Consider the following 13302-nt stretch of genomic DNA (forward strand, 5'->3'; position numbering starts at 1 on the left):
CACAACAAATAATATATTCAATATCTGTATCATTAACATTAGTTCATATTTAAATGTATTTTTACTTTCTCATCATAGAATTTGTATGTATTAGATAATTTATTTATTATAACATTGATGTTATTCTGTTCAATTAGCTTATTTCATTCTTCAATAAATTTATATTTCATTTCTTTATTTGTAAAATGCTTAGATTTGATGAGAATGTGCTTTATAATTTCTTCATTGGATATACTTTACATTAAAGAATATTAATTATTTTTGTTTTAAAGATACAAATCGATGAAATTTTAATATTTTATAATATTTTAACAGTCTCACTTCAACAAAAAAACTATCAAAAACATCCAAATAGAAAAAATTTGAATAAAATTTTTAATAAGACGATTGAAACAATTTCATTATAAGATTTTACTTATTGGTTTTAAGGATTTAAGTTTAAATGTTTACCGTTCTTTTTCCAATGCAGGAAATATAATAAATTTTAATGAAATAGCTATTGTGTAAAACTTTTGAGTCTTGTAAAGAAAAGCAAACAAAACATAGAAATCCAATGTCATATAAAAGAATGAACATCAATAACAATAAATGGCATAATAATAAACGAAATACCAAGGAAAAAAAGGTTTAGAAAACCAAAGACACAAAGAAAAATAAATAAAAAACAGTTAAGAAAAAAAAAAAGAATGAAGAAATAAAATAAACTAAAAAATAAAATTTAGTTAGTATGAGTGAAGAAGACATAATAGAAAGTGGAAAATTATTCAATACCAACGCAGTTGAAAGACAACCACTAATAAATAGAAATGAGCAACAATTACAACAAGTTGCTATTTCTGTTCCATCTAATGTAGAAGAAGATATGATAAGAGATTATGAAGAACCAAATTTTAGTAATATAGAAGATTATTATAGTGTTATAGGAGTTAATAAAAATGCGTCAGAAAATGAAATTAATAAAGCATACCGTAAACTAGCATTAAAATATCATCCTGATAAAACAACAGATCCAAATGCAGAAGATAAAGTTTGATAAAAGTTTAATTAAATTATAACAAAAAGAAGAGCAAACTTTTAATAAATTAGTTTAATATAATTAATACAGCTTATAATGTGCTTCATGATGAAAAAAAAAGAAAGTTATATGATATATTTGGAACATCAGGAATAGCAATTGCAGAAGTTGTTAAAAAAGTGAAACCATTTATTCAATGTGGATTATTTTTATTAGACTTTATATTAATAATATTAAGTATTGTATTTTGTTTATGGGTTGTACTACTTATAGTAAAATTAGAATTAAATAAAGAGTGGAGCTTTTCTGCTGTTAATGTTCCAATTGATATTTTATATTTTTTGTCATTCCCTTATTATTCAAAAAGATTATCTAAACTTCTTGGTGGGACTGGACATATTATAAATTGGATTGGATTTATTTTATTCTTTGTTAGAGTTGATAAAGACAATGAAGACAGTAATTATTTTGTTTGGTTAATTCCTTATTTTATTGGAATTGTATTACAATGGATTGCAAGTATTATTGATGATTGTTTTTCTGCTGAAATTACAAATGAGAATGGTGAATCTGTTCAAGTTAAAAGAAGTGCAAAAGCTATTATATTAAACTTTATGTTAAATACATTAACTTCAGCCCTTTCAATTATTTTTATTATTTTCATTGGATTAGCAGGTAATGACCCACAACATGATTGTTTAACAGTTATGATAGTTGGTATTTTCTATTTTGTAATGAGTTGTATCTGTTCTTCTTTCAAAGACTTTAACTTTACTATTATTTCTTTTATTTTCAATTGTGTCTTTACTATCTTTTTGATTTGTCAATTAGTATTATTGACTTTAGATATTGGTGTTAGACATTCATATAGTTATTCTGTTGCACTTATTCCATTAATTTTAGTTGGAGCTATTTCATTATTATTCAGCATAGCATTAGGACCTTTTATGTGTTGTTTCTTAGTACCTTTGTTGAATTTATTCGAAATTGACTAGTAATTTACTCTTTTTTTGTGGAACACATCATCAAATTTTTGATTTACTATTTCTCTCTTTCTTTTGTTAAAAACATAAGTGTTGACGAGAATTTTTTGAAAACTTTTACTTGAATAAATAACAAATGTGATAATTAAGTAACTAGGTACTTCAAAAAATTAAAGAATGTAATAGAAAATGTTAAAAAGGAAACCAATAACTAGGAAAAACCATAGTTGAAAACTTAAATTAGATAAATATCGAAAGAAAAATAAACAAAAGAGTCATTTTCGAAGAAAATAAAAAAAAAGAAATTATTTAAATTCCAACAATCATTTCCTTTTTTTTAGAATTTTAATAAATAAAAATAGAAAGTTCTAAAATTAATTTGTGGGGTTGTTGGTTTGAAAATAGAAAAAGTATTTTAAGTCATATTCCGAAAGATTGGAAAAAAATAAAACCATTTTTCGAGTGAATATTTTGTATTATTATCAGACATTTTAGGAAGAATCATAAAAAAAATTACTTACAGATGACAAATTTCTCAAAATTTTTTTTTAAACAATCAAATTCAAAAACCTTCCTTTTTCTTTTCGTTTGTACTTAACAGAGAATTAAAACTCTTTCTCACAAGATATTAAAGCATTTATCTTAAAATTCATTATTCAAATATTTATTATGCAACCAACATTATTTAAACTTGTTGAATTACCTAATTATCCTCATTACCATACAGAATTCCCTCTTGTTACTCTTTCTGAAACTTGTGTTGAAGGAAGTTTTAACAAAAGGTCATCCTCTCCTAGTGACAATAAAGTAAATTACATTTCAGAATATAAACCAAAACGTTCTATATCTTCTGAACCATTTACTCGTCAAAGGTTAACAAAAAAGAATTTATGTTCTCATGGATTTGGATTTCTTTCAAATGAAGATAAAGAAGAGAGAGTTTATTATTGGATAGAAACAATTAAAGACTCAAGTCTTTATCCAGCTCCTTATTTTTTATAATTTGTTGTGTATACCATTTAAATTTTCATGTAACTTTAATTCTTCACTCTGTTATTTTTTAATTTGATTTTTTATGTTTTTTTTTTGTGTTATTCTTCATTAAAGTAATTTCTTAACAAAAGATTATATTTTTTGAATATTCTTAGCGTTAGTTCCTTTCCTTCTTTTTGATTAAGAAATATTGAATCTTTTTTTTAATTCTATCTCTTCTTTTTTCCAAATTTATTTTCGCTTCTTTTATTTTTGAAAAATAGGAAATAAATAAATTCTTATTGAGTCTTATGCTTGACTCTTCTTCTATTTCTTTTCAGGATTTTTGTGTTCTAATTTGGTCAAAGAGAAAGTCATTTATTCTTTTTTACATTCATACTGATTTAGCAATAGTATTATTTTGGATATATTATTTAGAACATTTCAATTCTTCTCAAATATTACATTAAAATAGAATTAAATTTGGTTTATTAAAGAAATTATTGGTAGTCTTAAAGAGAAAATGAACAATACCTAACAAAAAAAGTTAATTAAATGTAAATGTCTTTGTGAATGTATAGAAGTTTATCTATTATTTAAGTTAAAGTGACTAATAAAAAAATATGTCTTTAATTAATATTAAATTACTTAAATGATGATAATTTATTAAAGATTAATTGAACCAAAATTGGAATAGATTTAATCAAAATCATTTAAAGTAATAATGATATTTTTAGCTTTTTTTCATCAAATTTATGAATATGTTGTCTTGAATACTATTCATTTTTTTTATTATAAAATACTTGAATATTCTCACATTTAATAATAAAAATGGTTAAATAAATTATTTTCATTTTATTCACTTAAAATTGTGTTTGGTTTGTTTTCTAAGTAATTCATTAATTATTTTTAGTGATAACTTTAGAGAAATATAATTTGTATGAGAAGAATAGGATTTACCCAAAAACCTCAATACTTTTTTTTAATTGTAAATTGTAATAACATAAAAATATTTCCATTCATCTTTTGTTATGTTCTATACCTTTAGAACATGTTTTTCTCTAACCTAATATACCATCATTTATTAAAAAACTAACAAGTCAGTTTTAAATACGTAGATTGTAAATAACTCACAAAATAAAGACAACAATTTTTATATTTAATTATCAGTATTTTTCTTAATCTATAAAAAAGTACATAAATTCATCAGGAAATATAGACAAAACAAAAATAATTCAAAAACATATAAAATTATATTGAATGAAATTTCAATGTAAATTTAAATTGTAAATTCTTATTAAATCTATTTTTGGTATAGATATTGACTTTAGTATTTGTTGTGTTATTATTCAATTCTTCTACTTAATGTAAAAAAAGATAAATAGTATATACTTTTATATTTCATTTAATACTCAATGAGTTTTTCATGAATTTATTAAGTCATGTGATAGATTAAAAGTAATTTTATTAACAATTAAAAAGTAGTTTCTTAAAAATAATAATAACTAATTTCTATTAATTGAGAACTATACAAAAAAATATAGTCAATGGTTTTACTTTCACAAATAACATCACACTCCATTGGTTTAACATTATTATGATAAAATTGATTCGATAAAATATCAATTTTTTATTTTTTTTTAAAATGTGTGATATTTAATTAATTTGTAATATTAATAATAATATTATTTATAATACTTATGAAACTATGTTATAACTCTATAAACAACTTCTTAAATTTATATTAATTATATTCATTTCATAAAAATTAAATAAAAAATATGAATATGATCAATTAAGAATATTATATTCAACTGGAATTACCTCTTTTAATGAAATGAATGTATTGTGTTTAATTTATTAATTATTTGAAAAAGAAAAGAATAGCTTTTATAGTCTGATTATTCTTTAGTAGTATAAATCAAATGAAGTTATTTATTTTCCACATTAAGAAATATTATTCAAAAAGTAATTGTAATGTTCTAAAAATGATTAATAAATATGTTTGAATTTATTTAAACAAACAACTAACTTAATAACAATTCAATTTTATCATTATTTTTATTGTTTCAATAAATCTTTTGAGTAATATCATATGATGTATTTTAAGAATAATTTAACATTACTTAATAAAAATAAGAATAAAACATTGAATAACAAATTTATGTCAGAATTGAAACATTTAGTTTTAATACTATTTTATTTAAAATTAATTATATTATATTTATTAGTCATTAATTAACATTAAAAATACAAACAGAAGGAGAAAGTTTATTATAAATATGAAGTTATAAACCAATTTTTTTTAATGTTTTTGATGAGAGTTATTAAAAAAAAAAAGGATATTATTATGAATGTTTTCAAAATAAAAAGGCAAAATTGAATAAAAACAAGAAACTGAAAAAAAAAAAGAAGAAGAAATAAAATATTAAAAAAAAATATTAAAAGAAGAAAAAAATAAATTTTAAAAAAGAATATTTGAAGGAGTAAATGCCCAGTCACAAATGTCACGATAAGTTTTTCTTTCATCCATAGTTGACCATTGATTAGGAGAATTAATTAAAATAATATGTTCATCTTTTTTAAATTGAATAAAAATTGAATCAAGAGAAGTATTTAATTTATTTATTTGAGAATTAAGAGAAGAGATAGGAAGAGGAGAAGTTTGCATAAAATTCTTTTTCAAGTTTTTCTTTTATTTTTGGATTATTCAATTGAAAAGAAAAAACTAGAAATATTCAAAACTAAAAAAATAATGGAAGAAGAGTCTGTTAATTTATCATCTGAAACAGAGTTTTCATCATTTCAAAGTAATACAATAGAACAACCAATAACAACAAATGAAAGTAAACATGAAGAAATTATTACAAAACCAATAAATGAATTTACAGAATCAGATAAAATACTTATTGAAGAAGTAAAAGAAATAGAAGAAAAAGGAGGAATTATTACACCACAATTAGTAAGATCGATATTAGAAGATTTAAATTATAATCAACCAAATATTGTTAAATATATTTCAAGTGTTGGACTTAAACAAATATCAGCATATCCATATTTAAATATACTTTCAGATGAAGAATCAATAAAAGAAATTAATTTTATTAAAAAACAAGTACATGGAATTGAACTTCAATATATTTTTTTAACAGAAGAAATTGGAGTTCAATTATATCATAGAAAACAATTTAATTGTTTTTGTTTAAATAAAAAACCACAGTTATTTGGAAGAACATCACATTTATCAAATATTTATTGTTGTTGTTCAGGTGATGGTTTTATGTTAACACCAATATTTGCAATTAATGGAAATAATTATTCAAAAATAAATGAAGAATTATATAAATCATCTGCATTTTTTGTTAAAACAGAAAAAGGAATATTTAATGGAAATGATTTAATAGAATGGATAAAAAAAATATTTATTCCTCATATTCATCAACTTAGAAAACAAAACAATTATGAAGGATTTTGTGCTTTTGTTATTAATATATTTTATTATAATGGTATTAAACCTGTTTTAAATGATCTTAAAGAAAATAAAATTAAAGTTATTGTTTCTCCTATGGAAGGTTTTAATCTTCGTCATCCTTTAAATTTATTAGCAAATGAATGGATTTCTCATTTTCCTGTTAATATATTTAACTCTTCACTTAATTTTTTACGTATGAATGTTCAATCATTTTTTGATAGATGTAATGAATCTAAAAATGATATTAAACATTGGAGTATTGCATTTTTTAATAAATCAGAATATCCTGAAATTAAAAAAATGTTTAAAAAACCAAATGAAAGAAAAAAACATTTAAGTAAAGTAACACAACAACAAACACCACAGAAAGAACTTATTAATAAACAAAAAATTGAAAAAAAATCAAGACTAAGTGAAACATCAAAAAAGAATAGAAAATCACATTATTCTATTCAAATTAAAAATGATGTTGAAGAATTTATGTTAAATAAATCAAAAGGAAATCATATTGGAGGAAATATTGTTAATTCACTTGCAAAACAAAATGGTGTTGAAAAATCAAGTATTATTAAAGATCTTAAAGAACATGGAATTACTCTTCAAAGAGTTAAATTAATTAAATTAAAATATGATAAATCTTGGAAAGAAGAATGTGAAAAAACAATTCAATTATTTGATTATTCAATTTTTAATATATTACAAATTCAACCATTTTTAGAACTTATTTATTGTATTGATCAAATAGGAATTGAATATAATTCATTATCTCTTAATGAAACAGAAATATTTACTTATTCACAAACATCTGATCCTGTTCAAAGAACACGTGATAGTTTTGATGATTGTATTATTGGTTGTATTAATGCAAGAGGAGAAATAATTCAAACTATTACTTGTTGTGATAAATTTACTTCAGAACAATTATCATTGATTTATCCTAATAACTGTTTTGAAATTGGTGATGATTTTCAATTTACTAAACAATTTCTTTGGAAATGGTTTAATGAACAATTTATTAAAAAAGTAAATCAAACTCGTGAAAAACTTCAATTAAAACAACATAAAGAAGCTTTTGTTTTTCTTCATCCATTTAATTCTCATTTTATTGATCAAAATATTTTTGAGAAGAATAATATTAAACCAATTTATATTTCATCTCCATTATTTGATTTAATTTCTCCAATGAAATTAATTAATTCTAAAGTATTACAAGAAATTATTATTAAAAATATTTCTACTAAAAGTATGTTTTGTTTTAATGCTTTATATACTATTTGGGGAATGTCTGAAGAAACTATTCAATCTTCTTTTCAACAATTTTTAAATTCAAAACCTCAACAAATTGTTTCTTTAATTCAAAATAAAATTGACCCTTTTATTTTACCTCCAATTAATGATCGTATTACTCATTTTTCTTTTGCTCATATGAGTAGGGCTAATGCTGATATTCTTCGTTCTATTATGGATACTCCTGAATTTAAGAATATAACAACAAAACCAATTCAATATTTATTTTTTACTTCAAAAATTCCTTCTCTTATTGAATTAGTTATTCCTTGGTTTACTTCTTCTAAATAAATAAATTAGTTCTTTCAATTTATTTTAAATGTAATGTTTCTTTTTTTTTTTAATTCTTTTCTTGTTTAGAAATAAAAAATTAATTTAATAATAGAAATAAAAGATATTGAAGAAACTGAAATAATTATTTCTTCAATATATGAAAAATTGTCGATAAAATATCTAATCTAACTTATTAATTGACCTTTTTGGGGGGTTTAAAATAAAAAAAAACTAATAAAATAAAAACTAATAAAATAATACTTTAGTATGTTGTTTATTTTATTATTTACTCTTTCATTTGCTTTTACATTTAATGATTGGATTAAAAAATATCAATATAATAAAATGAATATTGAATTTGAATTAAGAAAATCTATTTTTGAAGAAACAACAAAAAAGATAGAACGTCTTCAAAATAAAGGATATTTAAGTATTTCAACTGATTCTCCTTTTGCAATTTTTACTGAAGAAGAAATTGAACAAATGATTAATTCAGAAACATTTTCATTACCACAATTACGTCCAAAAAGATTAAAAACAAATAAAAAAACAATTGAATTAATAGATGAATTTGATTGGAGAAATTCAGGAATTATAACTCCAATTAAATCAATTGGAACACGATATTTTGAAGCAACAATTGATGGTATTGAAGCAGCAATACTTTTAAAGAAAAAAGGAATTTATACAAATGAAACATTAAAACTGTCAGTGCAACAATTAATTGATTGTCAAGATGACTTTTTTGGTAAAAAATTAAGTAGAACAAATCCATGTTTTATTTATTTACAAAGGTTTGGATTTATGAAAGAAGAAGATTATCCAGAAACTTCAGAAAAAGGAATTTGCCAATATAATTCAACTCGAATTTTTGGTAAAGTAAATAAAAGAAGATATTTAAGTGTTTTTAATGATGATGAACTAATAGAAGTGATTAAAAATACACCAATAATTGTTAATATTGATATGCCATCAACAATGCCATATTATGATGGAGAAGGAATATTTGAAAATATAGAAGAATGTAGTCAGTCATCACCAAGAATTGGGTTATTATTAATTGGATATGGTAAAACAATAAATGGAATACCATATTGGATATTAAAAAATTGTTGGGGATCTTCATGGGGATCAAATGGATATTTATATTTAAAAAGAAATAAAAATGTATGTGGAATTTATTCATATGGAACATATATAGAAAGTATAACACTTTATTAAATTAGTTTTTTTTTTAAATTCTTTGCTATTTTTTTGTTGTTTTATTAATGTTATTTGCAGCAAAATTGTATTCTTTTCTTATTAATCCATCTTGTTCTGCTAATGTCATTGCTTTTTTAAGATAATTTAAAGCTAATGAATATTGTTCTTTTTTATTTAAAACAACACCAATTCTATATAATGCTTTAACATTAGTTGGATCAAATTTAAGTACTTCTTCTGATTGTTGTTTTGTTTCATTCCAATTTTCTAATTTCAACCAACATAATGCCATATTAGAATGAATTAATGAAAGTTGTTTTTTAATTTCTTCAATATATTTTTGATAATTTATATTATCTATTAAATTATGTAATTCAGCTGCACATTCTTGATATAGTTCTATCGCCTCTTTATATTCTTTTTTATTAATCTTTTCTTTTCCTTTTTCTTTTGTTTGTATTATTTCTTTTATACTTTCTTCAAATTCTTTTGGTTTTTTAATTTCTTTTCCTTCTAGTATTTTAACTATTAACTTTACTTCTTCTTCACTTTTAATTCTTTCTCCAAATCCTTCTTCTCCAAATATTTCTTTCCCTTTTGTTATTATTTGATATTTTTCTCCAATTCTTTTATTAATTACAAATTTTTCAATAAATGGTAATATACTTCCTTCTCCAATAACAAATTGAACTTCATTTTCTTCTTTTGTTAAACTACTTTGAATACTATAATGTACTATTTTTCATTTTTAATACTTCTTTTTTCTTTCTTTAATACCTTAAACAAACTTTTGATTTCCATTTGTTCACTAATTATTTGTCCTTTACTTTCTTCAATACATTGTATTTCTATCATTTATTCTTTGTTTAAATCTTTTTTTAATTTTTAGTTTTGTGTTTCTTATTAATTAGTTCTATTTATTCATTATTTTTTTCTTTTCAAATAATTTCATTTTAAATTTTCACATAATAAATATAAATTTCTTTGTCAAACTTAATTAATGAATAACACACTTGATTATTATAAATTTTTGTTTTTGATATTTGTTTTATTCTTTTTTTCTCTTTTTAATTCTTATCGATTTTTTAATTCTAATAATTTGTTTTTATGATTATTATGATTATTATCTCTACGTCTATTTTTCATTTACGTTCATTTTTTGAATTTATTAAATTAATTAATACTAATAATAGTATTTTTTAATAGAAAGAAACTAAAAAACTAACCAACTAAAAAGAAAAAAAAGGAGTGAATTTGAATTAATAAAAATATAATAAAGAGCCATATCAAATAGTATTAATATAATTTTTCACTTTTTTTTTATTTTTGTTGTTTTGAATTTTAAAAATACATCAACTTTTGAAAATTTTTTATTATTGCGAGAAATGAAAAGCCGAAAGAAAGAGTTATTATTACAGAGAGAATAATTTATTTGGTAGAGAAATGACGTAAATATTAAATGAACGTCGTTTTTTTTTTATTATTTCATGAAATTAGATAATTTCATCTTATTTAATTATTTTATGGTAATAAATAACAGACTAATCTTATTCCTTCTTTTGATTTGTTTTGTGTATGGAGGAATTACTGAAGAAGTTTACAACCAAATACCCGTTTGTGGAGATAATGAGTGGAACCAATATTATGAACAATGTGATGGGTCTATTGGATGTACATCACAATGTCTTTGTGATACTGGATATATTGCAGATGGAAATGGAAATTGTCAAATGCAATGTATGTATGGAGATGCATGTTCTTCAGGATGTATTCTTCCAGATATATGTGAACGATGTAATATTTCTAAAGGATATACAAGTGATTGTCAAGGGTGTCAATCAGGATATATGTGGTTTGGAGAAGGAAGATGTAAACCAATAAAAGAAGATGAAGTACAAACATGTGGAATGTTTAATAATATAATAGGGAAATATTTTAAAGAAAAAGGAGAAGAAAATGTTTTTAATATTCAAATAGGAGAAGAAGCAATAAAAAATGGTGGTTTAATTTCTATTCCTGATGTCTCTAATCTTGTTGGACTTCAATTAAATAGATGTTCACAATACGTTGATCCCATTAAACCATATACATATGGTGTTTGGTTTAAACTTACATCAACTATAAATACTTTTGTTTCTATTGAAGTAGATAAAAGATATTCTCATCAGGAACTTGAACTTGCAAGAATTCAAAAACAAGAAATAGGAACTAAACTTGCAATGGTTATAGAACAAGATTGTCAAGAAAATTTGGGATATTCTTCTTCATTAATTTGTCTTTATAAAAATGGTGGACATTCTAAATATGTAAATTCTCCTAGAATTGTTACTTTATTAGAAACTGGTTCAACTCAATATCTCTTTATTCATTCAAAATTTGCTTCATTTCAAATTCCAGAGTTTAAATTATATGTTAATAAAATTACTCATGCATGTTCTTCAAGTTATTATAATATTGACTGGAATGTATTGTCTAGTTCTAATTATTCAAGTACATTTAATTTAGAATATACTATTAATTCACGTTCTATATGTTCTAAAGATATCGTGAAAGGACTTTGGTTTAAGTTAATTGGAGCAGATCAAAATATACAAATTTCTACATGTAATTCACCATCAGAATATGATATAAGTCTTGATCTTTTAGCTGTTAAATTAAGTGATTATGGATTAAATGAAAATTCAGAAGATATTTCAATGATTAATTGTGATGATGATACAAAAACTAAATGCATTCGTTCAAGGACAGATGGGTGTGGAGAAAATTCAAAATTATCAAGGATGGTAGTTTCATTACAAACAGGATATTTGTATTTTTTGTTTGTTGGAGTAAATGAAGAATATTCAGCTCAAGTCAAAGTTGATATAAATACTGTTTGTACTAATAATTGTGGTAATAATGGATTATGTTCTTCTCATACTGGTAAATGTGAATGTAATGATGGATATGTTCTTAAAGATGAAACATGTTCATTATGTGGGAATGGAAAATTAGATGAAGGAGAAGAATGTGATTTATCTGTTGAAGGATATGATGATAGTAAATGTTCAATTAATTGTAATTGTATGTATGGATTTGAACCAAAAAATATTAATGGAGTTCTTAAGTGTGCAGTTTCAACATGTGATAATGGAAAAGTTGATGATTTTGAAGAATGTGATGGAGGATATGGATGTGATCATTGTGTTTGTGTCAATGGAACAAAGAAATATGCAAAAGCAAGAAATGATTGTATGTTATCTACATGTGGAAATAGAAAATGGGATGAAGGAGAAGAATGTGATGGAGGAGATGGATGTATTGAATGTGAATGTCAGCCAGGATGGTATTCACAAAATAAAGCAGATTGTAGTTCTATGTCCAAAGGATTAACAAATTTTTTATTTTGGGGAATAGGAAGTATAATATATATACTATTTTATATTTTATTATTATTATTAATATTATTTATTTATTATCATCTTATTAAACAAATTAAACAAGAAATTAATGATGAAAAACTTATCATCTTTGAAAATACAATCATTCCATTTGATAAAACAAACTCTCAATACATTGATTTAAAACAACAAAATCCTTATTTTTCTTTCTCTTCTAATGTTATTGAATTCCCTGATTTAAGACCTGAAATTAATGAGCCTATTGACACAACAATTATTTTAACTAATAATTGGAAATATCCAATGCATTTTACATTCCATTCTGGTGATTATACAAAATATGAAATTATGTGTAAACCATTTACTGGTACTATTAGACCAGGTGATTTTGCTGAATTGACTATTACTTTTATGGCTAAATGTACTACATTATTAAATGAAAAAGTACCAATTACAATACGTTATGGTCAACTAGGAAATATTTTAAAAGATATTAAAAAAGAAAATCCTGATTTAATTGCTCAAAGTTCTCAATCAAGTCAAAATAGTGAAATGGATAATCGTTCTCATTCATCAAGCACAAATGGTGCTTCAAATTCTCAGCCTCAAAAAAGTACTAATTCTTCTTCTAAAGCTACAAATAGTAAATTAAATGAAAAGGATAAGTCTAATCCAAAAAATAAAAATGGAAAATCTAAAGTATCTAAATTCCATGTT

At 22.4% G+C, this 13302-nt stretch overlaps 5 protein-coding genes across 5 annotated transcripts; all 5 read left to right on the plus strand.

Annotated features, from left to right (window-relative positions):
- Positions 1-727: 727 nt before the first annotated feature.
- ENU1_191350 (DnaJ domain containing protein) lies at positions 728-2010 on the plus strand (the record flags this gene model as incomplete). The annotated part of the gene is made up of 2 exons (XM_008861825.1): positions 728-1027; positions 1087-2010. 2 exons carry the CDS (start codon positions 728-730, stop codon positions 2008-2010), a joined length of 1224 nt encoding a protein of 407 aa, XP_008860047.1.
- Positions 2011-2667: 657 nt separating this feature from the next.
- ENU1_191360 (hypothetical protein) lies at positions 2668-3000 on the plus strand (the record flags this gene model as incomplete). Its single annotated transcript, XM_008861826.1, has 1 exon — positions 2668-3000. The coding sequence occupies one exon, from the start codon at positions 2668-2670 to the stop codon at positions 2998-3000; it is 333 nt and encodes a 110-aa protein (XP_008860048.1).
- A 2725-nt stretch (positions 3001-5725) lies between these two features.
- ENU1_191370 (hypothetical protein) lies at positions 5726-8020 on the plus strand (the record flags this gene model as incomplete). The annotated part of the gene is made up of 1 exon (XM_008861827.1): positions 5726-8020. The coding sequence occupies one exon, from the start codon at positions 5726-5728 to the stop codon at positions 8018-8020; it is 2295 nt and encodes a 764-aa protein (XP_008860049.1).
- Positions 8021-8269: 249 nt separating this feature from the next.
- Positions 8270-9223, plus strand: ENU1_191380 (cysteine protease, putative; the record flags this gene model as incomplete). Its single annotated transcript, XM_008861828.1, has 1 exon — positions 8270-9223. One exon carries the CDS (start codon positions 8270-8272, stop codon positions 9221-9223), a length of 954 nt encoding a protein of 317 aa, XP_008860050.1.
- Positions 9224-11112: 1889 nt separating this feature from the next.
- On the plus strand, positions 11113-13237 carry ENU1_191390 (protein tyrosine kinase domain containing protein; the record flags this gene model as incomplete). Its single annotated transcript, XM_008861829.1, has 2 exons — positions 11113-13147; positions 13230-13237. The coding sequence occupies 2 exons, from the start codon at positions 11113-11115 to the stop codon at positions 13235-13237; spliced, it is 2043 nt and encodes a 680-aa protein (XP_008860051.1).
- Positions 13238-13302: the final 65 nt, after the last annotated feature.

This window comes from Entamoeba nuttalli (genome assembly GCF_000257125.1).
Source record: "Entamoeba nuttalli P19 unplaced genomic scaffold asmbl_8990, whole genome shotgun sequence".
In the NCBI taxonomy this organism is placed as follows: Eukaryota; Evosea; order Mastigamoebida; family Endamoebidae; genus Entamoeba; species Entamoeba nuttalli.